This window comes from Fukomys damarensis, unplaced genomic scaffold (genome assembly GCF_012274545.1).
Source record: "Fukomys damarensis isolate Sample0158 unplaced genomic scaffold, DMR_v1.0_HiC HiC_scaffold_23, whole genome shotgun sequence".
Lineage (NCBI taxonomy): Eukaryota > Metazoa > Chordata > Mammalia > Rodentia > Bathyergidae > Fukomys > Fukomys damarensis.
The window spans coordinates 49882161-49904364 of NW_022900935.1; the positions used below are offsets into that span (position 1 = coordinate 49882161).

A 22204-nucleotide genomic window follows, 5' to 3' on the forward strand; every position below is an offset into this window, starting at 1 on the left:
TCAGTTCTGGAGGCCACATGATGACCCCAAAATGTGAGCTCCTAAACAGAAACAGCTGGGAGGGCTTCTCCATTTTAACCTAAGAATACTAATGTACTTTGGGGTGTGTCTGGTGGAGGCCACAGCCTCCTGACCAAGTGATTCTCTGTTGACATGCACCTCAAAGCCTTAGGGAGACCCAGTTATTCAAAGGTGTTAGTTTTTGATAAAGCCAAAGCCTCCCCTGACCCAGGGCAGCCCCAAGCAGGGAGAGACCCTGCTTGGAGGAGAAGTGAAGACTCCCCCACCTTGGCTGGCTGCCTCGTGGAAGGTGGGGACAAAATTAGGTCCACTATGCAAAGCAACAGGAAAGCGAGGGCTCCAGCTCAGTGGAGGCAGATGCCAAAACAAGCCAGTTCCCTCTGCCAACCCCAGGCCAGGGAGGGAACTGGGCCTGGCTGCCTCCATGAGCCTGGCCAGAGCGCGCCCTGTTGAGTGATGGGGAAATTGACCTGAATCTCCAGAGGGGATCTGTTAAAAAGTGGTGCTTCTCGGCTGCCTGCTTCGTAAGCGCAAGGTCCTGAGGTCAAGCCTTGGTTCAAAAAATAAAACAAAACAAAACTGGTGCTTCTCAGCTGGCATGGCGGCGCATACCTGTAAACTCAGCACTCTGGGAGACTGAGGCAAGAGGATCAGAAATCCAAGCCTGAGTCTGGGCAGTTTAGTAATTTATTGAGATCTTGTCTCAAAAAAGATAAAAATAAAAAATAGAGAAGGGCTAGGATGTAGTATAGTGTGAAGGCCTTGGGTTCAAGCCCCAATACTGGAAAACAAAAATGCTGTGCTTCTCTCAGCAGCTCCCACATATTCTTCAGGCAAAATGGCAGCTCCCTCAGGTTAGGGCTTTGCCTACCTAAGTCCAGAGCATGAACGGCAGAGAAATTCTTTTGAGTTCCCCCCAGGTCAACAGGAAGTGGAGCACAGACTGGTTTGGGGGGGACTCTTTCCATAGGTAGGTTGATTGCCCTTCACCTCCCAGCTGTGAGCTGTTTCCACTTACTTCTGTCGCTGGTACCTAGGGACCATCTTGTGGGGACCATGAGATCCAGGGTGCCTCTGATGTGCTGCTGGGAAAGTCTGAAAGGGTCACTTAAGGACCCACAAATGTTATCACGGGAAACCTCCTTTAGAAATTGTTTCTCTTGGTGGCTCTGGGTTAACTTGAAAAGAAAAAGTTCCAGGCTTAGTGGAGGATGAAGTAGGGGGAGGAAGGGGTGCTGTAGAGTCAGGAAACCCCTCCTCCCAGACAGCTTCTAGTCTGACTGGTGAACCGAAGCCAAGTGAATAGCCCAGGCAGCAGCCCAAGCCCACAGCTATCCAGGTTGATCTGAACCCAGCTAGGGCAGTGCTCAGGGTGCTTTGGGAGGGCCTTTCGGAGGCAGAGATCTTGAAGGTCCGCCGGTTTGGAACAGGTTGGGGTGGGAAGAGCCCTTTAGAGCAGCCAGGACTCGATTGCTGCTCTGGGTCAATGGTGTGTAAGACGAGGGCATCCACCCTGGGGAAGGGCCAGCTGGGTCCCCTTTCTTTGGCCCAGCCAGGCCCAGAGGGGGAGATGACAGGGGGATGTGACCACGGGCCCCAGCAGGAGCCCCAGAGGAGAGGAGAGGGTAAGCATAGTAGTCACCCCCTTCCACAGCCTCATAGGCCCACAGATCTCACACTCAGGTGCCAGCACCTATGCACCGTACCCCACGAGATGTCGCATGCCTGTGTGGAGGTTGTCAGACACACTGTTTATTCCATGGGAGAATGGGCTCCAGGTACAGCAGTCCCTCAGACGGGAGAGGATGTGAGAGAGGAACGCAGTTCTCCGTGGCCTTCTGGGGTCCTTGGGGAGCCACGGCCCTTCCAAGGCCCTACAAGAAGTCAGTCTGTCTTGAGTCCATCTGCAGGTTTCAACAAGTCTCTGCTTTGCTGTCCCAAACGTGGGGATCCTGCATAGCACCCACCGAAGCCTGGCCCAGTCTATCCCCAGAGATCTTCCCGTTCTAAATCACTGTCTGTTGTCCTATTCTAGGCCCCCTGGCAAGAGCTGGGACCAACAGCTGGAGGGGGAGGCGGCTCTGGTGGGCCAGGCGCAGAGGCCAGCTGGGGGTCCAGGGAGGAGGGTACGAGCCATGAACCAGGCAACTCTGATGCAGTCAGTGAGGCCCAGGAGTGGTCCTGGGTCATGGGGAGCTGGCTCCTCACTCCTGGCCCGGGTGCTCCCCGACAGACCACTTCACCTCCCCCGTCCGCAGAGTCACTATGTCCTCATAGGTGGCCGTCTGGTCAATGTCCAGGCCCTGCAGACATGAAATAGAGTTCAGGCCCAGGCCGCGCCCTGACCTCACCAACAGATGTGGGGCTGCTGACTGCTCCCTTCAGAGTGGCCCGGTCATCCTGTTCTTACCTCATAGGTGTGATCTTCTTCCATCCCGGCTTTGCTGTCATCCTGGGAGTGGGAGAGGTGGTGATCAGAGCGTCAGCCTCCCCCGGCCCCATCCCCTATTGGGCCAGGCTGGGGAGGGCCAGGGACATGGGGCTGGGGGAGGCGATGGGAGGGAGAGGTCTTCAAGAACAACTGAAGGAAGGCATCAGGGCTTGAACGGGTGAGCCACAGGGCAGGCTCGAGCCGTGGGGCCAGGCCAAACTGGGAGCTACGGGGGCTGGGGAGGTGGAGACCTTGCGCTTGTCTGGACTGGCCTGTGTCTACCTCTGCGGGGCCTGTGGTCACCTTGTCTAGCAGCAGGAAGATGGGCACAATGATGAAAAGGATGATGAGGAGGGTCTGGATCATTATGATGCCATCTTTCAGTGTGTTTCGCTGCTTCACCTGTGCCAATGTGCTGAATCCTGAGGAGGCAGAGGAAGGGCCGTGACGCTGAGTGAGTGCTTTATTGGGAGCCCTCCACCCACCCAATGGTGAGCGGCTCTTTGTAACCCCTCAAGACCTGGGGCCATAGCTACTCCCACCGATGGCTGCTCACCCCCGGTGGGTATGGATGGCTATGTGAGCACCCCACCACCTGGCACACACCCATGACTCGCAGCTCTGTGCCGCAACCCTGGATGATACTGGGGGACTTCCCGGTCTTCCTGTCACACTGCTGCTGGCAGAAGTAGATGCCGTTGTCCTCAAACTGGATGCCTTGGATGGTGAGGGTGTGGACGGTGTTATTGCTGGTCTGCAGGAAGCGGCTCTTTCCTTGGGGCACCACCGAGATCTCCTCATCTTTTGCCTGCTGCTGCTTCCAGGACCAGGTCACCTTGCTGGAAATTTCTGTGTGACACTGCATTTTCACCACAGAGCCCCTTTTCCTAGCCATGAAACGGGGGTGCTGCCAGATCTGGGAACAAGCACTTCCTGTGAAAACCAATGCCAGGCTCATAATCCATGCTGGCACCTTCCTGAGTGCCAGCCTTTCCTGCGGACCCCAGCCGGGGGAGAGCAGTGACTGTGACTCTGGTTCAGTCTACTACCTTGCCTGTCCTTGCTCTTGAGAGAGTGGGACAGTTATGAGGCAGAGGTGTGTGTGTGTATGTGTGTGTGTGTGTGGGGGGCAGTCGAGCCATGTGAGGAGCCAAACGCCAAGCCACTGGATCCACTTCTTCCTGACTGCCCCTCTGCCCATTTGAATGTCCTTTAGAAGGGCTCTGGAACCTTCTGACCTTTCTCCAGGCCCTTAACAAGAGCCAGACCCAGGCTTCACCCGCCAGGCATGGATGTCCACAGGGCAGCCTGTGGGCCTGGGCCAGTGCTTCCAGCAATTCTTCCCCTGTGTTGCTCTGCATCTGCCTGGAATCTTCAAGGGCTCCCCATCGCCCCCAGGGGATAAAGGCTGAACCCTTGGCCTGCCTACTGAGACCCTCCTCCGTCGGTCCCCTCTGACCTCCTGTGTGGCCCTACTGCACCTTGTGCCTGCACCTTCAGCTTGGGAAGGTTTCCTACCTGCTCTGCCTGGGGCTCAGCGATTGGCTCCTGGGGAGTCCCTGGGGAGTTCCCCAAGGGCTCATTCCCAAGCTGACTCTCACTCTCCTATATGCAGACACAGGCTCCAGGCCTCTGAGGAATCCTCCCTGGCTCCCAGCTCTGACCCCAGGTTATCCCAGCACCCCAGTGCCAGGACTGGAGCACCCTGGTCCTGATGAAGATGACAGCTGGCTGAGGCGGGGCCTTAGAGGGAGACCCTAAGGAGGCCTCGGGATGGGAGTCCTGGGTGGGGAGACTCAGGCAAGAAAGGGGTAAGGAGCAGTTCCCAGGGCAGTGGCAGCCCTGAACACAAAGTCACCCCCAGAAGCGTTGGGCAAGGTGACTGACCTTTGGGGTTCAGGTACAAGTCCTCATCTGTGAGTGGTGACACCGGCTCACCTGGAGAGGGGACGAAGTGGGTGGGACCAGGTCAGGCCTCTCTAGCCTGGCTGCTCCACCCCTGTGCCCTCCGCATTCCCGAATCACTCCTTCCTTCCAGGATGGAGACCCCCCTTCACGATCCCCCAGCCCTCCCTGCCCCTGCTCTGGGGAGACAGGTGCATGGTTAGAGGTGCCAGACACCCCACCTCTGGCTCCCTTTCTGTCCTTGACCCTCAGAACGGCACTGAGGAGGCTTTTAAATGAGACAGGCAGGAAGTCGCAGCTGGGAGGACTCACCCATCTTCCAGACAAGGAGGGAACCATTTCTGCAACAAGCATCTCCCACGGCCTGGTGGGAGCCTCCTCCCACTGTCCGCCCACATGATGTCTCCAGGGCCTTGGCATAAGGCACACTCGGCCCCCCTCTTCCTTCAAGACCCAACCCCTCCACCATCACAGCTGACACCTTTGTTTGCCCCTTGTGCTTGGCTCAGTCCAACACCACCCTCCAGCATAAGAGGGCCTGTGGCTGCAGACCCCGAACCCACGGCCAAGGCTGAGGTGCGCAGACCTGGGCTCTGGGGTCAGTCAGAGGGAGGCAGGAAGCAGAAGGTGTAGGAGGAAGCAGAGAGAACAGGAGTCTGAGCGGAGGACACAGCGCGAAGCCAGCAGGCCTCACAGGGGCCCGTACCTGAGATCAGCAGCACCAACACCATCAGCCAGTTACCGGACGCAGGACACAGCACCAGCCCGGCCATGGTCACAGCCCTGTCCCTGAGCCCGTGACCACGTCTGAGGTTCTTGGGGGAAAATGTGTGACTTCTGGGCTGCCGCTGGTCCCCTCCCCGCCTCTTCCCCCCTCAGGCCCCTTCCTGCCATGCAAATGGGGACCCAGGGGAGACAGAAGCTCGCAGGGGATGGGGGGAGGGCGGCTCCTGTCAGCTGGACTTCTAAGGCTTGAAAGTGGCCCAGCTTGGGAAGGACAGCTGGAGCCCTTGGCAGAAGCCTTGGACAGGGACACAGCCTTTATTCCCTCCCTGTGTCCTCACCCCACTGGTGCTCATCTCTGGGCCTGCCGGCCTGCCCTCTGCAGTCTGCCCACTCCTGAGGGGAAGAGCTCTGCAAATGTCCATTCCTAGGCACACAGTTACACACGAATGGATGAATCTGAGCTCAGTCCCTCTGATTTAGACCACCCTCACCCTTTGTGGGGACAGTACAGGGCCAGAGGTCAACAGTGAAACCAGGCCAGGGACCAGGCCAGAGCAGAGTGCAGGTGGCCATACTGGAAATTGAACTTGTGGAGGAAGGGAGCCTTCGAAGTTCTTGAGCAAAAGCAGGCCAAGGTGGGAGCTATTTAAAAGACACAATTAGGCCCTGAGGAGGGGCCTCTTCACCATGCTGTGCGAGAGTTTGCTGTGGGCTGCCAAAGGGGGCAAACTTGGGTAGAGGTGGATTAGAGAAGACTTGCCACTTAACAGCCAGGGGCTTCTCCCGGGGGCTCCTTGGGACTCTGAGGGCACTGAAGTGTTGTTCACGGCTCCAGAGGGTCTTGGGCGGGGGCCAGGGGTTAGTGTGGAGGAGCGCCCAGGTTCTGACAGGTCTGACTGTATCCTTCAGGTCAGCAGGGCTGAGAATGGAATCTCAGCATTCAGAGCTTCATCTAAACTTAGCTTTGTGTCCCCTACCCCAGGGTCCCCTTGGGGTTTGCCCTTGTGCAGTGTGGCACCTGTGCAGCTGTCTGCGGCAGGCTTGCAAACCTCAGCCCCGCAGCTAAGACCTCTGGGAGTTTTATGTCTCCTGGCAACTTCTTTCTCTTTGGTCCCCTCACTTTTTCTCATCCCCTGATCCCCAGGAGAGGAAGACAGATGATAAATCTTCAGTGCCCTCTGTCCATATCTCAGTACCCATGATCCTCCATTTCTCAAATAGCCCGTGAGCCCGGCAGGTCCGCTTGGGCTTAGGGAGGTGCAGATGCTTCTCCATGGCAGGGTTGGAAGGCAGAAGGTCAGGTGACACCCATCTCTGTCCTGGGGCTACGCTTCACCCCACAGGGTGGGGGGATACTCGGAACACTGCAGCCAGGACCTGAGCCATGAAAGTTAGGGACACGAGGGTCACGTGTTCATCTAAGGGACAGCTCGTTCTAGGCACTCCCAGGTGTTCATACTTATTTCCAGATGTTCCAATGGAAAAAACAAACAAACACAAAAACATTTCTCTGAAAAGATGTCAGATGTTCAGCTCACGGAACAAACAGCCCGAGAATAAAAACATCACTGAGGTCAGCACGGGGACCGTGGGCCCCACCGAGTGCTGGTGGCAGGGACTGGAGGGAGACCAAGCCAGGGTGGACAGCAAAATCCAGGGTTCTCTCCCGTGAGCGAGGTTTACCCTCCGTGAGCCCCTGGTGATGGAGATCATAGTCAGCTTTGAGGCTAGCGTCCCTCCATGTTGGAAAGACATCAGGAAAGGCTTGGGTCACACACGTGTGCATGGGTGTGTGTTCATGTGTGTGTGCTGCCTGGGCCGTGTGCTGTGGGGCCTGCTGAGGAGCCGGTCCTGGGGCCTAGGGTGACTGTGGGGGCACAGAGACGGGCAGGGGCATTTGGTACCCTCCCAACTCACAGGCATCGTCAGCCCCTGTGGGCGGGATGCAGATGTGCCCTTTGGGTTTCATTCCCATTCATGCCGAGCACAGAGCTGCTCTCAGGAGAGGTGAGGCGGCAGGTTGGGGTTTGAGGCCACCCGCAGAGTTATTTGTCACAGATGGGGCTGTACTGTTCCCTTCCTGGTGACAACAGCAGCAAGCCCTGTCCTGGGCTCAGGATGCCCTTTGCTTCTCAGAGCAGGAGGTTTTGGAAGCCTTTCCCCCCACACCACACACCGACATCTGGCTTTCCCTCCCATCCAGAAAGACCATCAAAATGAGAGATGGGAGGACGGGGAGAAGGACGAGGGACTCAGGTTGGGCAAGGGACCTCAGTCACCCCTGGAAGGAAGGGGGCAGGAGAGTCTTAGGGAAGGAAGAGTCCCCCTACTCTCCACCTGCTGCCTGGATGGCCTGCTGAGTTCAAACCTAACCCTAGTGTACCAGCTAAATCCTCGCCAAGCCACTGTCCCTTATCTGGGAGTATTTGGAGGCAGTTATGATGTTCATAGCGAGCACCCCTGCATTCATGGGCCGGGGGCACCGAAGGCCTCCAGTGGCAGAGACAGTGACTCACGAAGAAAAGCATTCCCTCACCCCGCATGTCCCACAACAGCGCCAAGGTAGGCAGCACCCATTCTGAGGCCAATCTCCTCACCCGCATGGCACGCCAATTACCCTGTGCCCTTCATGAGTGGCCATATACAGCAGGGGCACTTGGCAAGGTGGGGGCACCACGCACCCTCAGGGAGAGGAGCAGCTCACACGGCGGGAGGGGAGGGGAGGGAAAGTGTGAGCCTCCAGCCTACGTTGTCTGTTCCCACCCAGTATTTTTCCTCTTTTTCTTTTGCCATTCAAGGGTCAGGAGAAGGACGAGTTGGAGCATCCTGCGATCTTCCGGTCCTCAGGGAGCCCCACAGGAGCTCCGGAGACACTTGAAGTTAGAAAGAGCCTTGTCCCTAGAGCGGGATCGGTGCCCTGGGAGACTCAGACCCCTCCCCGAAGGGACGCTCGGCAGCGCCCCCACCAAAGACAGCTGTGAGGTGGGGAGGGGCACAGGGACGACTGAGGGACATCGTGGGGCAGCCTGTGGGCCAGGGCCAATGTGTGTCCTACATTCCCCCTGCCACATAGCCCCAGAACCCAGGAAAAGGGGGGCAGACATTTACTAGCCTGGGGGAACATAGCCCGGGCATCAGAGGTCATTACAGAAAACACAATTACTTATTAAATTACATGCCAGCCACTGGATTTGTGAGCTAAGGTTACTACATAAGAATGCTCTGTTGTACACAGGTCCATGTGACCCTGGACTCTCTGGCCAAGGGTCAGGGACAGTCTTGGGGGGACAGTACTCTTCCAAGGAGACAGAAGAGATGTGAGCTCAACAACCTCCTTGATGTCACTGAGGGAGCAGAGAGTTGAAAGGGGCTTTGGAGAGCAGGGGCTCGGAGCATAGCATTGTCAGATGTATGTCTTGGGAGCTAGCTGCCAGTTCAGAGGGACAGGAGGGTGAGACTGAGCCTGCCACACCCTGCCCCAGCGGCTCTCTCTGTGTTCCCTCTCAGCAGCACGGCCCACCAGCCCTTCGTCCTTCTTGCTGTCCTAAGCTGTCCTCCGCATCCTCCTGTGGAGGTGCAGAAAGGAGAAGGCCACACGTCCGAGGCACCAGGATAGGGTTTATTGTAAGAACTGTACAAAGAAGCTCATCTTCCGGCCTGGCTCCAGACTTGCTCCCACCTGGACAAGGCCGGAATGGGTGTCAGTCTGCAGGGAAGAGGGCCACAGGCAGGGAGAGGCCAGGCCCTGCCATCTGCTCTTCCTCTGCAGTGGACAAAGGACATGCAATCCAACAGATTCCCAAGTCTCTGGGGCCACATCAGTCTGAGGCCCATGCAGGAAAGGCAGAGGGACAGGGTGCTGGGAAGGGGGAGGCTCATCCCTTACGGCAGGTACCGTTTTTGTGGGGGGAGGAGGGACCAGGGATTGAACTCGGGACCTTGTGCTTGCAAGGCAGACAGCGGCACCACTGAGCTACATCCCTGGCCCTATGGCGGGTACGTTTTGAAGGAAGAGGCAGAGTCACGGCAGAAAGAGATGGAAGGAGTTGAGGCCTCCTTCCACAGGCAGAAGACAGGGAGCTGGCCGAGGCCATAGGTATGATGAGAAGAAACAGGAACGGGAAGAGAGAAGCTCATCGGAGGGAGGGGGAGGGATACCCAGGCAGGATCTGGGGGGTGGGCAAGAGAATAGGGCAGATAACAAAGAAGACTCTGGCCCATGGGAACGTGTGTGGGGACATAATACACAGGTGCACACACACATGTTGTTTTGAGGGTTTTGCTGCTTCCTGAGTTTTAATCAAACTGTTCATGAGAAACAAGAAGAAAAAGAAGAGGAACTTAGGCCAACAGAGGACTCAAAGCGCAAACCTTACAAACACATGTCACAATCACCCACACCCTCAGGGCACACACACAGGCACAATCACATGGCTAGGCAGGCACAGAAGACACACACACACACACACACCCCAGCTGCGTTCACACAGACTTCAGGCCCTCCGGGGCACACTGACACACACAGACACAAAGACACCCAGACATACGCGCTCTTACACACACACTGCTCTACAATGGTTCAAACACACAGCATGAACATACACGTAGCTACTCTCTCGGGCCTACCAGCAGACACACAGCCACACACACGGGTGACAGAACCTACAGGCCCCTGAGGAGGACTCTCACACCCTCCCAGCTTGGCCTCTGTTCTCCAGGAGCCAGCAAAGATCGATGCCACCATGTCCAGATCAGCGGTTACAGGCAGCAGGAAGTTGGAAGGTTGAGTGCAAACCAGGCGAGCCTTCCCTGCTGCACGCCCCAGTGTCAACAGCTGTCACACGAGCTCCACTATAATTCTTAGGTCACTTTAAAGAAGCGAGAAGGACACATAAGGACGGAGAGACAGGCATGGGAAAAGACGAGAAGGGAGAGATCTCTGAGGCTGGATGGGGCTACTGGTGTTTTAATGAAGGCGAGAGGGGAGAAGAAAAGGAAGGAAGAGTATCTTCTTATTCAACGTCAGGATCCCTGATCCCACCAGGTCTGGATACGCAGGCCAAGTGCAGCCATACAGCAGGCAGGGCTCGTACTTCACATCCGTGCTTCATAGAAAAGGTAATTTCCAAGTGGAATCCTTCCTTCTACTCTTCTGCTAGGGGCCAGTCAGGGGAGCTATCTGTCTGCCTGGATACGGCCCAGGAAAAGCTTTCAGGAGTCAACCCCAGCCCAGTGCATCAAGATCCAGGGGCCAATCAAGTTTGTGGAGCAATTTCGGGATCAGTAACAGATCCCTTTTCCAGAGAATTCCTAAGCTGGTAGGGGAAGCAGCACCCCAGTGAGAAGGCGGGGCTGGCTGAGTCCTGAGGTCAGGTGTCTGCACTCACTGAGGTGAAGATGTCTGGCCTGGAGCTGAGGGCCTTGGGCCACTTCCCCGGGGGGAGGCTAGTAGCTCTTAAGACTCTGGTAACAGGAGGGCAGCCAATCCCCCCACTGTAGGCTGGCTCATCCCCGTGAGGGGTAGAGTTCCCGGTTCTGACCTCCCTCAGGCCAAAAGGAGGGGCAGCAGAACTCAAGAGGAGGTAAGAGCAACGTGAAGGTGAAATCACAGACGCAGGGGCTTCAGCCCAGCTTGGGTCCCTGAGTGCGATTCCCGTTTCTCAAGGCCTGAGTGTCAGACCCAGCTCGGCACAATCCTGTCCCCAACAAGGGAGCCGGATGCAGTCCCAGACTCAAAGCCCCGCTCCCTCACTCAGCGTGCAGGCCCTGTGCTGAGGCTCAGCTGGCCACCTGTCACCTGCCTGCTACACCAGAGACTCTTTGACCCCTGGGCGCACTGTCTGCCCCGGTGGTGGGGAGGGAGGCGGGGCGGTGTCTGAGGGGCTGACGGATGTGAGCCCCACGGCAGATCCCAGGTCCCCTGTGGAGGCCTCCTCCTGCCCCTGGCTCTGTACACTGCTCTTCCCGGTCTCTGGGCCGTACATCTTGCTCATGGCAGTGGCGATCAGCCCCTCCTTCTCAGGGGCGCCGTCCCCACTGCCGTCCTGGCTGTGGCGGTACATGTAGGACACCTGCTTTACGGAGCGCTGCAGCAGGTGCCGGCGGTAGGCCCTCTGGATCTTGATGGCGCACACCTCCTCATGTTTCCTCTTCAGGGTGGTGGTGATGGGCTCGTAGGAGACCTTGGAGGGGTTGGCAGCCATGAACTTCTCCTCCATGGTCTGCTTGAGGGCATCCATTTCCCCAGAGTCACCCAGAACCTCTTTAGTCAGGGCAAAGAGGATGTCCAGGCAGTGGATCTTGTCCCCTGGCACCATGGGCAGGTCCAGAGTGATGAGCTTGATTTTGTTGGGCTTGGCGATCTTCAGCGGCTCCTGCAGGGTGTCCACAAAGTCGGAGAGGCGGCTGTAGTCAATGAACTGTGTGGCATCCGGGTCGAATTTCTCCCACGTTTCATAGAACATCTCAAAGTCATCCTCGCCAAGGGGTTCACTGCTCTCCTCGGTCGCCACGTTGAAGTTCTCCAGGATAATGGCGATGTACATGTTGACCACGATGAGGAAGGAGATGATGATGTAGCTGCAGAAGAAACAGATGCCGATGGATGGGTTGCCGCAGTCGCCTTTGACGTGGCTGCCGGGGTTCTCCAGTGTGGGGTCGCAGTCCGGGGGCCCACTGTTGAGGATGGGGTTCAGAAGCCCGTCCCAGCCGGCTGACGTGGTGATCTCAAAGAGGCAGATGATGCTGTTGCCGAAGGTCTCAAAGTTGAACATGTCATCGATGCCCGACTCCTTCTTCACGTAGGCAAAGTTGGACATGCCAAAGATGGAGTAGATGAACATGACCAGGAAGAGGAGGAGGCCGATGTTGAAGAGGGCGGGCAGCGACATCATGAGGGCGAAGAGCAGCGTCCGGATGCCCTTGGCCCCCCGGATCAGCCGCAGGACACGCCCGATCCGCGCCAAGCGGATCACACGGAACAGCGTGGGTGACACGAAGTACTTCTGGATCAGGTCGGAGAGCGCAAGGCCTGCAGGGAGGAGCAGGAGCTGGGTCAGAGAGCAGGGACGTGGGGCTCGGGGGGTCTGGCTGGTGTGCTCTGCCCCTCGGAGGAGCAGACGGGCTCAACCCTCTGAGCGCAGCCCAGGCGGCCCGACGGATGTGGAGCTGGAGATGGGACATGGCAAAGGCGGTGAAGGGGCGAAGGCTGTTTGTAGATGTCGTAGGTGAGATGGACTGGGGTGGGCCGGACAGCTATGTGACTCGGGGTGTGGCGCTTGTCTGCAGCTCGGTCTCCTCCTCTGTGAAATGGGAGTGACAACAGCCCCTGCCTCACAGCGTTGCTATAAACGAGTAAAGTAATACCTGTGAAGTGCATAGCACAGTGCCAGGCCTATAGTAAATGCGCCGTAAAGCGTGGCTAGTTACTCGTATGGTGATGTGTGTGACCATACACTTTTCAGGAATACGAGGGCAGTAGGACTGTCTCCTTACGTTTTCCATGGGGCACCCAGGTGTGCATCTATTGGTCAGGCCCCTGTCTGTCTTTCTGTTTTTTGGCATTGCTGGGGATTGAACCTGGCGCATGAACCCAGCCCTTGAAAATTTTTCATGTTTTAGTTTTGAGATAGCAGAAGAGTTGGCTCTTCTGAGTACTGGGATTACAGGGGTGTGCCCCCACACCTGGCTAGGTCCATATATATATATTTTTTTTTTGGTACCAGGGCTCAAACTCAGGACCTTGTGCTTGTGAGGCAGGCGGTGGCATCACTGAGCTAAATCCCCAGCCCTGTTTATTTTTTTTGGTACCGGGGATGGAACTCAGGACCTTGCATTTGCAAGGCAGGCATGGCACCACTGAGCTACATGCCTGGCCCCAGTCCATGTATTTCTGAAGGTGTGTTTGTGTGTGCACAGGTGACAGCCTGCCTACGTGCACCTTTGTGCGTTAAGACTGGCAGTTGTACGCAGCATGTGTGTTTGTGCATGCATGTGCCAGGTGCACGAGCAGGCGTGCGTTGAGTGACTTAGGTAGGCACCGCCCCGCCAGCTCACCCACAATGGACAGGATGACAACCACAAAGTCGAAGATGTTCCAGCCGACGGTGAAATAGTACTGGCGCAGGGCGAACATCTTGAGCACGCACTCCCCCGTGAAGACGATGATGAAGACCATGTTGATGTTGTACAGGATGTCCACCTTCAGCTGGCTCTGGTCGTCCGTCTCCACCATCATGGTGACCATGTTGAGGCAGATGAGGATCATGATGGTGATGTCGAACACCTGTTTCGTCACGAAGTCATACACCAAGCCCTGGATCTTGTTCTGCAGCACACGAGTGGACATGGCGTGGAGGACCAGGTCAGGGCCAGGGCAGGACGGGTGTGGGCAGGAAACACGGGAGGACGGAGAGGACACGGACGGAGAGGTGTCGGGGTGGCGGTGAGATCAGCCGCGGGAGGGGAGGGCCTGGGACCACATCGTCCTGCGGTCCGTGGAAATCCCTCCTCACCCTGGGACGCTCCCTAGCTTCCAGCTGCCCGTCACCTCTCCCCTTTCTCCCAAAGTCAGTTCTTACTGGGGAGAGTGTCCGTCTGGACATCTTCCTCCCCCACCCTGCCGAGGCCCCTGAGAGCCCCAGGAGAGGAGGTGGGGTGAGCAGGGCCAGAAGAGGGATAAACCAGTGACTGAGTCCAGGGGCAGCTGCCGGGTGTGCACAGGAATGGGTCCTGCCTGCCGGGTGGGTAGAGCACAGGCTGCATTTCACCCTCACCAGCCCCTAGGGCGGCAGGCCACAGGAGGGGGGGCCGTGGTACCTGGGGCCGTGGAATCGGCTTCTGGGGCTTCTTGGAGCCAAGCTTCTTCATGGCGTTGTAGTATTTCTTCTGTTCCTCTGTCATGAAGATGTCTTTCCCTCCGAAGTACAGTGGGATAGGACTCGTAAGCCTGGGGGGGCGCCTCCTGTCTCTACTCTACTTTAAAGCATCCCCCACCCCTGCAGAAATGCCTAGAAGGAAGAAGCGGGGACTGGGAGGGATTAAGGCTCCAGAGAAAGGAGGGGGAGGCGTGACAGACAGAGGGAAGGGACGGAGCCGGCCTGGAAGCCTGTGCTGGGACAATTCCCAGCAATGCGTTGCTGAGTCCTTAGAATAACTCAGCAAGCTAGGTTGTAGCAACGTCACTGTATAGAGCAGGAAAATGATGTCACTGTTGAAGTTTCCCTGATGGGATCTGGGACCAGGCTAGCTGTCGGGCACGGTGCCAGCGACAGCACAGGGCCGCTGGGCAGCTGGCGAGCGCAGGACGGAGCGAGTGGCTGGGGGGAGGGGCAGCGGGCGCCGGGCAGCGGAGGCGGGACAGATACTCATCTTCTTCTTCTGCTGGTTGAAGTTGTCAATGATGACGCCGATGAAGAGGTTGAGCGTGAAGAAGGACCCGAAGATGATGAAGATGACGAAGTAGAGGTACATGTACAGGTTCACCTCGTACTGCGGCTGCTGCCCCTGCTGCGAGAGCCACGGGATGGGACAAGGTGAGGTGCACACCTGCACTTCTGCGTGCTCCCCAGAGTGCTGTGGGCAGGGCCCACCCACCCTCAGGCTGCCAGGGCTCCCAAGGAGATGGCACGGTGGGGTAGAGACGGCCGAATGTGCTGCCACGGCCCTCTCTGCCCCCTGCTCACTCACCGGCCACATCTCAGCGACCCGACTCACCTCCCGGGAGTCCACTGCCGCGTACATGATGTCCATCCAACCCTTGAAGGTGGCCTAGGAGAGGTGGTGAAAATGACCCCCCCCCATTTTCCTTCCCTCCCCTACCTGGGGGCCCCTCCCAGAACCCCCTGGAGCCAGGATCAAACAGACGAGAGAGAGAGAGAGAGAGAGAGAGAGAGAGAGAGAGAGAGAGAGAGACCTGGACACTACCTCAGGGCCCCACAGCATTGGAAGAAGGGTAGGCAGCCCCCTAACAAGGAGAGGTAGTGGTGTCCGGTACAGCGATAGACTGGAAGGCACCGCTGTCCCGGTCCTGGGCAGGGGCCGTGGGTGACACTCACCACCTGGAGGAGGGAGAGGTAGCCTAGACCCACGTTGTCGTAGTTGACCTTGACGTTAAGCCAGCGGACCTGGCCTGTGTACATGAGGCTGTCGCACTCGGACTTGTTGTTGACCTCAGAGATATCGAACCTCTCAGAGGTGGTGGTGTTGATGCAGTAGTAGAACTTTCCAGCAAACAAGTTGACACCCATAATGCTGAAGATGAGCCAGAAGATGAGGCAGACCAGCAGCACGTTCATGATGGAGGGGATAGCTCCCAGAAGGGCATTCACCACCACCTGAGGGCCAGCGGCTGGTCACTGCCTCGGCCCTCCGGGAGAGGACTCCTCCTATGCACGCCAGAGGACCTCAGGAAGGGCCTTGGGGGACGGCCACTCAGGGATGGCAAGGGCTAGGGATGGGGAACCGCTGGCCTGGTGGTTGGGCAGGGGGTTTTTCTGCTTGGCTGCGGCCGTCAGGCCAGAGTGGGGCCACTGAGCTTCTCTGGAAGCAGCCTTGTCATGGGCCACCAGGCAAGAGACAAACACTCTTTCCTCGGCCCCCATAGGAAACTCAGCCCATGTGATCTGTTCCCTTCTCATTGGCTCACATAATGAGCGACACACGTGGAAAAGGCACAGAAAGAGGCCACCAGGGTCTTTGAAACAGCAAGGTTCCAGGGCTAAACCTTGGCTGCCCACTAGCCCTGGTCCTACAGGCCCACCATGACCTCCATTCAGTGGATGGAGAAGCTCATGGTGCCCAGGGGAGCTCTGTTTCTCCCTGTTATACTGCCCAGCTTTGTGGTCACGGGCCGGTTATTTCCCCTTAGTGGGGAGGGGTTCCCAACCCAGGGTGTGGGCAGGCCCAGCCCTGAAATGGCCTCTCTCATGAGCAGCGGGAGCCGCTGGGGTAAGCGTGTCTCTGGCCTGCAACCTGTCCATTCACAAGGTCCAGGTGGAGGTGGAGGGAGCCTCGGTCCTTCCTGTCACTGCGGAAGTCCCATTCATCTTGCCCAGACCTTGTTTACCTGTCACTTTCCCTCTCAAGGGCCTGAGGGGATCTTCTCCACCCTGACCTCAATCTCAAGGGTATGATTCTAATGAGGCTCAAGGAGGCCAGGCTCAGGGCTGGGACACACGCACCTTCACACCTCCTCATGTTTCAGGCCCCTCGCCCAGGGTGGGGGGAGGCAGGGTGAGGTAGGGACATCTGTGAACCACAGGTCTGCCTGCCTACTCTTCTCCCTGCCACAAGCCCTTCTGGGCCCTGCAGCAGCCTCTGCTGCCCCCAGTGGTGGCGACAGGGGCTGAAGGAGAGAATGGGGCTGGCCAGGCCTGGGCGGCAGATGTCTCCAGGGCCCTAACCTGGCCCCCAGCAGGTGGCGCCCTCGCGGTAGTTAGAATACAGACACGCACCTCTCCACCTTGCCCTGTGGGTGGCTGCTCCCCATCAGTAACCCTCTTCAGGGGCCCTCTTCGTACCCACCCTCATGCCCTCGAATCGGGACAGTGCCCTCAGGGGACGCAGGGCCCGAAGTGTTCTCAGGGATTTGATGGGTCCCAGCTCTGAGTAGCCCAGCCAGTTGGCTACCAGGCTGATGATGGAGACCTGCAAGAGAGGAATGGGTGTGGTCAGAGAGCGCAGGACCCTTGGACTTGCCCAAGCCCGGGCCACAGCCCCCAAGAAAGAGACCTCTCCTTGAGGGGACGTCTTCCTGAGCTCAGAGATCATTAGACCCTCTCCTAATGGGTGCTCCTGACTGGTGGGAAGAGCAGCCTTGGACCTGTCCCAGAACCTCTGGGGCCTAGCTACCGCCTCAGGGATGTCACCAGGTAACTGGGGATGACAATCAATAAGAGAGACAATGCCCACCTCCTTCATGGGCCTGTATGCCCCTCAAAGAGGATATGAAAATCCTCCCCAGATATTGGCAGGGCTCATATGGTCCCCAGGCCTGACTGACCCTTAGGAGAAATGTGGTCTCTTATTCTTCCTCCCTGGGAACTGTGTCTGAGACGCAGGAAGCTAGTCAGCCAGAAACAGTGCTGATCTGGGGGTTTGATTCTCTCTGCGCCTATGGGCAGGCCCTGCCTCCCGAGGTCACAGCTGCCTCTGGACCCGGCTGAGGGGTCTGGACTGGCAAACTCACGTCCACGATGAGGAAGTCAAGCCAGCACCAGGCGTTGGTGAAGTACACCTTGAAGCCATAAGCCACCCATTTGAGCAGCATTTCCACGATGAAAATGTAGGTGAAGACCTTGTCTGCGTATTCTAGGATGGTGCGGATGACTGGCCGCTGTTCGATATAGATGTCTTCAAAGGCCTGGGGGACACCAGCAGGAGCCGAGGGTGGCCATGGGAGCCAGGCCAGGGGAAGTTCCGCAGACCTTCCCCGGACCTTCTCCCAAAATTCCCAGAGCCCTACTGCCTCCCCAGGAACCAGAAGTTCAAAGTCAGAGCCCACAGAACGGCGTGGGGGGCGGGGTGGTGGTGTATCTGGTACTGTAAAACATGCTAAAACATATCCTGGAGTCACAGGTGAGTCCTTTTCAGAACTCTCTGGGTCTGGGACTATCCAGGCCATGTCCATCCCCGGGAGGGAGCCCTAATGGGGACTCCTTGTGGCCCGGCACCTGTGCCTGTCCCTGCCCTGTCCCCTGGGGTGGTGCCTACCAGGGCCCCGCTGCTGAGCAGGATCATGAAGACGATGAAGGTCTCGAACCAGTTGTGCTCGACAATCTTGAAGCAGGCCCTGCGGAGAGTCCACCACGTCTTCCCGCGGCCCTGAGTGACGTCCACATAGAGGCAGGGGAAGCGCTGCACACAGGCTGGGGGACAGGACCGGTACTGTGTCGTGTGGCTGCCCCTCGACAGCCTCCACCTCACTGCTCCCTTCTTCCCACACCTGGCTCCATCTGGCTCATGTAGGGGTCAGGTCCTCCCTCCACAGCCCACTCCACCTATGTGGCTGGGAGAGGACACAGAGGAAAGGTGCTCTGCAAAGAGAGGCCTAGGCCGGCTGTCCCCATCCCCACCTCACCCAGGCAGGTCGCTCAGCTCACCCCAGGCCCTTTGAACAAGATTATTTCTCCAGGGCTGTCTTCTGAGGCCTGAGGCTCAGGAGGTGGCCTATCCAGGGTGAGGCCGGAAGGGAGCACCAGGGAGGAAGCCGGCTGTTTCTGCACGGTTTCCTCTAGCCCTGCCACGGCCTGCCTCTTACAGGGACACTGGGCTGGGGGAGGCACCCAGGCCAAGAGAGGGTGCTGCCCTCGGGGAAGGTTCTTACCTTCAGTGAAGCACTCCTCAGGCTGCTCTCCCTCGGGGTTCTCCTCTGCCTGCTCCTCGGGGTCCTCTTCGGGGGGCTTGTAGTCAGCAGTGCTGCAGACGGAGGAGTTCCCATCGTAGAGGGGCTGCGGCAGTTTCTGCAGGGCCACAGGGGCATGTGACCCCTGGGCCCCGAGAGAGCCCCTCATCCTCCCACCGGGTGGGGCAGGATGGGAGACGAGAGGGAAAGGAGAGGTGCACGCATTCATTCAGTCTCTCAGCTTCCGGGGACGGAACCACAGGGGCAGAGGCGGCTGCTGTCCGGCCCTGATGGCACTTGAGGTCTGGGAAGGGGCAATGGGTGCATGAAGAGACAGGAGACAGGTGAGGGAGGAGGCTGACCAGGAATTGGGGGGGGTGGCTGCGCAGGGCTCAGCAGGCTGGGGAATCTGGAGACGTGGGGGAGCAGGAAGGGAGCCAGCAAAGGAAAAGGAGGCCAGAAAGGACTTTTGAGGATACAGAGGTAAGAAAAGGGGTCATGATGGACCTGGGTGCCACAGCCCCCACAAAAGAGGCCAGCAGTGCTCCCAGAATCCCAGCCTTCTCACCCCAGGATCTGTTTGGCTGAAGGACCCAAAAAGGATGGAAAATATTCCCCAGCTAAGGCGACAGTTGGGTCCCGATGCAACCTGATCAGAGTGGGGTTGTTGGGTGGAGCTGTTGCTCCGTCCTGGCCAGGCCTCCTCCCACCACCTCCTGGCACTGCCTCGGCCAGCTTCCCAGACTGGCCTTCGCCATACAATGGGACCCTGTACCGCCAGGGGTGAGGCCCCTGAAGACCAAGGTGGGTTGGGCAGCTTGGTGGTGGTCGTGGAGGGGGCAGGCTTGCAGCCACAGCAGTGACCAGAAAATCAAGGATGGACGCTTCTTGTTCCCAGTTGACAGCAAGGGAAACTGAGACAGAGTGTTAGGTCAGCCATAATATCACCTGAGCTGCTTGCCTCACCTTTGCACCTCAATTCCCATAACTCCCCTTGGTGCCCTGCCTATCTCCCTTTAGAGGTCCCAGGCCCATCAAGGGAAACTGAGACAGTGTTAGGTCAGCCATAATATCACCTGAGCTGCTTGCCTCACCTGTGCACCTCAATTCCCATAACTCCCCTTGGTGCCCTGCCTATCTCCCTTTAGAGGTCCCAGGCCCACTCCTTTCCCAGAGCCTTGGACCTGGTGCTCTTAGCCCCTCCTCCATTGAGTTCTTCATACCGAGGTCCAGGACTGGTGCCATATTTCCTGGGCTATTTACAGCTCAGTAGGCACTCGGTCTCCTGGTAAGTCATCGTGTCACATATTTGGGGAGAATATGGAGTCAAGAGCTTCCAGGGCAAAGGTCACTAGCTCCAATGCCCAGCCAGGCTCAGGGCTGCTGGTATGAGGGCGGCAGAGCCCCTGGCCTCTCTCATGTGCTAGTCTAACCCTGACAAGGCTACAGAGTGGGTACAAGGGCCTCCGTGTCAAGAGGCCCAGGCAGGGTCCCAGCCTCCGCCCTGACCTCTGGGGTGATGCCACCTATGTCTTAGTCCCCTTCTCACTCTTGCAAGACAGGGTCAGAGGAGGGGGATCTTGGCCCAACAGCAAGGCCCTTGTGTGGCTTGGCTGGGCCCAGGTTCCCATCCTGAGGCCCCAACTTCCATCTGCCCTATAACTCCTCTCCTAAGAGCTCTGGCTTGGACCTGACATCTTGGAAGATTGGGACCAGCCCCAGGTGGGGTCTAAACAGAAACAGATGATGGTGGCAAGGACTTATCAGAAGCTTCAAACTCAGAGGGGGATTTAAGAAAGGCTTCTTGGGTCTCAATCCTAGACCTGAGGCTCCGAGGGTAAAGCATCCTGTCCAAGAGCGCCACCTGCTGGTAAGAAGGTCCAAATGGTGTTTTGGCCCGACCGATCCAAATTTTAAATCACATTATAGAACTCTCCCTGTGTTTTGTGCATAGCACGTCACTAACGCTCACATCCATGCCACGAGGTGGGCATCATCGCGCTCATTTTACAGATGGAGAAACTGAGGGCCAAAGAGGGTTTGTGACCTGCCCGAGGTCACATAAAAATTTGAAGCCAGGTTTATCTGGCCCCCAGCCCCTCGAGCAGCCACTCCGGATAGGCTCACCTTGCCGTCCTCAGGCTCCGAGAACGTGTCGGTTTCCTCCTCGGTTGGCATTTCTAGGTCGGACTCTTCGGAGGCGATGGGCACCTGAATGGTCAGGTAGGGGTTGTTGATGAAATTGAGGTGGTCTAGCTCGATGCTGGAGGGGGGCCCGTCAGGCAGGCCCAGGTGGTTCAGGACGCGATCGTCCTGCCTCAGGGCCTTGTCCCCTTCCTCAGGGGGAGGCTCCTTCTTTTCGTCCTCGGGGGCACTCTCCGCCTCCCCGGAAGCCCCAGGCTCCCCGAGGGTGAGCATTATCTCCTTGGGTGTCAGGATTTTGCCGCGCAGCAGCCCCAAGAGGAAGGCCTTAGCAAAGCCCAGGCCCCACTTGATGCGCCCGATGGCTATCTGCAGGTTGTTCATCTCGCCGTCCTCATCAGAGGCTGCCAGGCTGTCGGCGCTGAAGGAGCTCAGCAGGAGGGCCAGGAACAAGTTCAGGACCTGCAAGCAAGGGCAGGGAGAGTCTCAGGCCAGCCTCGGGCTCTGGGGTAACAGAGCCAGCGCGTGGGCTTTGGATAAAAGGACGCCGCCTCGTGGAACGCCTGGGCGTGACTGCTCGTGGAGGGAGCACTGCTGCTCTCCCACTTCGCAGACGCAGGAACTGAGGCTTCGGCTTACGATAGAACTCAGCGGCCCAAGGTAGCGGCAGGCTCGGGGGAGACACACTGAGTGACAAGGAGTCTTTCTGTGGCACTGTCAGGGGATGCAGAACAAACAAAAGGGCTCAGCTCTCCCGGCCCCTGGAATTTTTGATTCCCCGGGCTCGAACTGCGGGTCCTTGCACTTTCCAGGCAAGAGGTGGAACCACTGAGCCAAATCCCCTGCCCGTCTGCTAGAATTTATTGGGAGCCTTAATCTTTGAGCTTTTTCCTCTCCTCTGTTAAATAGGACTTTGAAGAGACCCCGTGCTCCCCTGTGCTCAGCTCCTGTCCCCTGTTGCTCTGGAAGGGACACTGAAATCGCAACTGTCCACCCCCTTTCTCCCTTGGGGATCCTTACCTTACCTACTCCTGGGTACCTTCTATCTCTACTGAGAAGAACTAACAAGACTACTGTTCACTCTCCCTTCACCCCTTCACACATTTTATTTCCCAGTGGACACACAATTACTGAACTCCTGCCACTGTTGGTGAACAAGTGGCCTCAAGAGCCCACAACTTAGAGGGGACAGATGTGTGATTAGACAAGTACAGTATGGTGGGTTTACATGGTAACAGAAAACAGAAGTCACAGGGTGGGCTCTGAACCCTAGTTTACTGTGTGTCCTGAGCTGAACTGTTTCACTGCTCTGTGCCTCAGTTTCCTCATCTGTAAAATGGGGATGATTTCAGTATTCCTCACTTTGTTGTGACAATTAAAAGATCGACACAGAGCCAGGTGTGGTGGTGCACGCCTGTAATCCCAGCACTTGGGAGGCTGAGGCAGGAGGATTGCTGTGAGCTGTGAGTTCAAGACCAGCCTGGACTACATAGTGAGTTCCAGGTCAGTCTTAACTACATAGTGAGAGACCCTTTCTTAAAAAAAAAAAAAAAAAAAATCTACACAAGGACAGTTGCCCAGAACAGGTTGATTGGTATTATGTGTGCAATACGAAAGTGTACAAGGTACAGTGAAGA

General features: G+C 57.5%; 2 protein-coding genes across 3 annotated transcripts in view; both read right to left on the reverse strand.

Moving 5' to 3' along the window:
- Positions 1-1758: 1758 nt before the first annotated feature.
- On the reverse strand, positions 1759-5194 carry Cd79b (CD79b molecule). 2 transcript variants are annotated; one of them, XM_010616752.2, is made up of 6 exons: positions 5064-5194; positions 4340-4390; positions 3059-3301; positions 2756-2874; positions 2432-2473; positions 1759-2324 (listed from the first exon to the last, which is right to left on the reverse strand). In XM_010616752.2, the coding sequence occupies exons 1-6, from the start codon at positions 5128-5130 to the stop codon at positions 2226-2228; spliced, it is 621 nt and encodes a 206-aa protein (XP_010615054.1). In that variant the 5' UTR covers positions 5131-5194; the 3' UTR covers positions 1759-2225. The 2 variants fall into 2 exon arrangements, with proteins under 2 accessions (XP_010615054.1, XP_010615052.1); XM_010616750.2 differs by having other exon boundaries at positions 3059-3385.
- Positions 5195-9984: 4790 nt separating this feature from the next.
- Positions 9985-22204, reverse strand: part of Scn4a (sodium voltage-gated channel alpha subunit 4) — a 29085-nt gene continuing 16865 nt past the window's right edge. Inside the window, exons 14-24 of the mRNA XM_010616753.2 lie at positions 20553-21029; positions 18408-18543; positions 17795-17949; positions 17271-17444; positions 16607-16729; positions 15139-15417; positions 14798-14851; positions 14453-14590; positions 13901-14005; positions 13139-13409; positions 9985-12113 (exon numbers count right to left, since the gene is read on the reverse strand). Of these exons, the coding sequence (XP_010615055.1) occupies positions 10888-12113; positions 13139-13409; positions 13901-14005; positions 14453-14590; positions 14798-14851; positions 15139-15417; positions 16607-16729; positions 17271-17444; positions 17795-17949; positions 18408-18543; positions 20553-21029 (3138 nt within the window). The 3' untranslated portion in view covers positions 9985-10887. The remainder of the gene's footprint in view (positions 12114-13138; positions 13410-13900; positions 14006-14452; positions 14591-14797; positions 14852-15138; positions 15418-16606; positions 16730-17270; positions 17445-17794; positions 17950-18407; positions 18544-20552; positions 21030-22204) is intronic.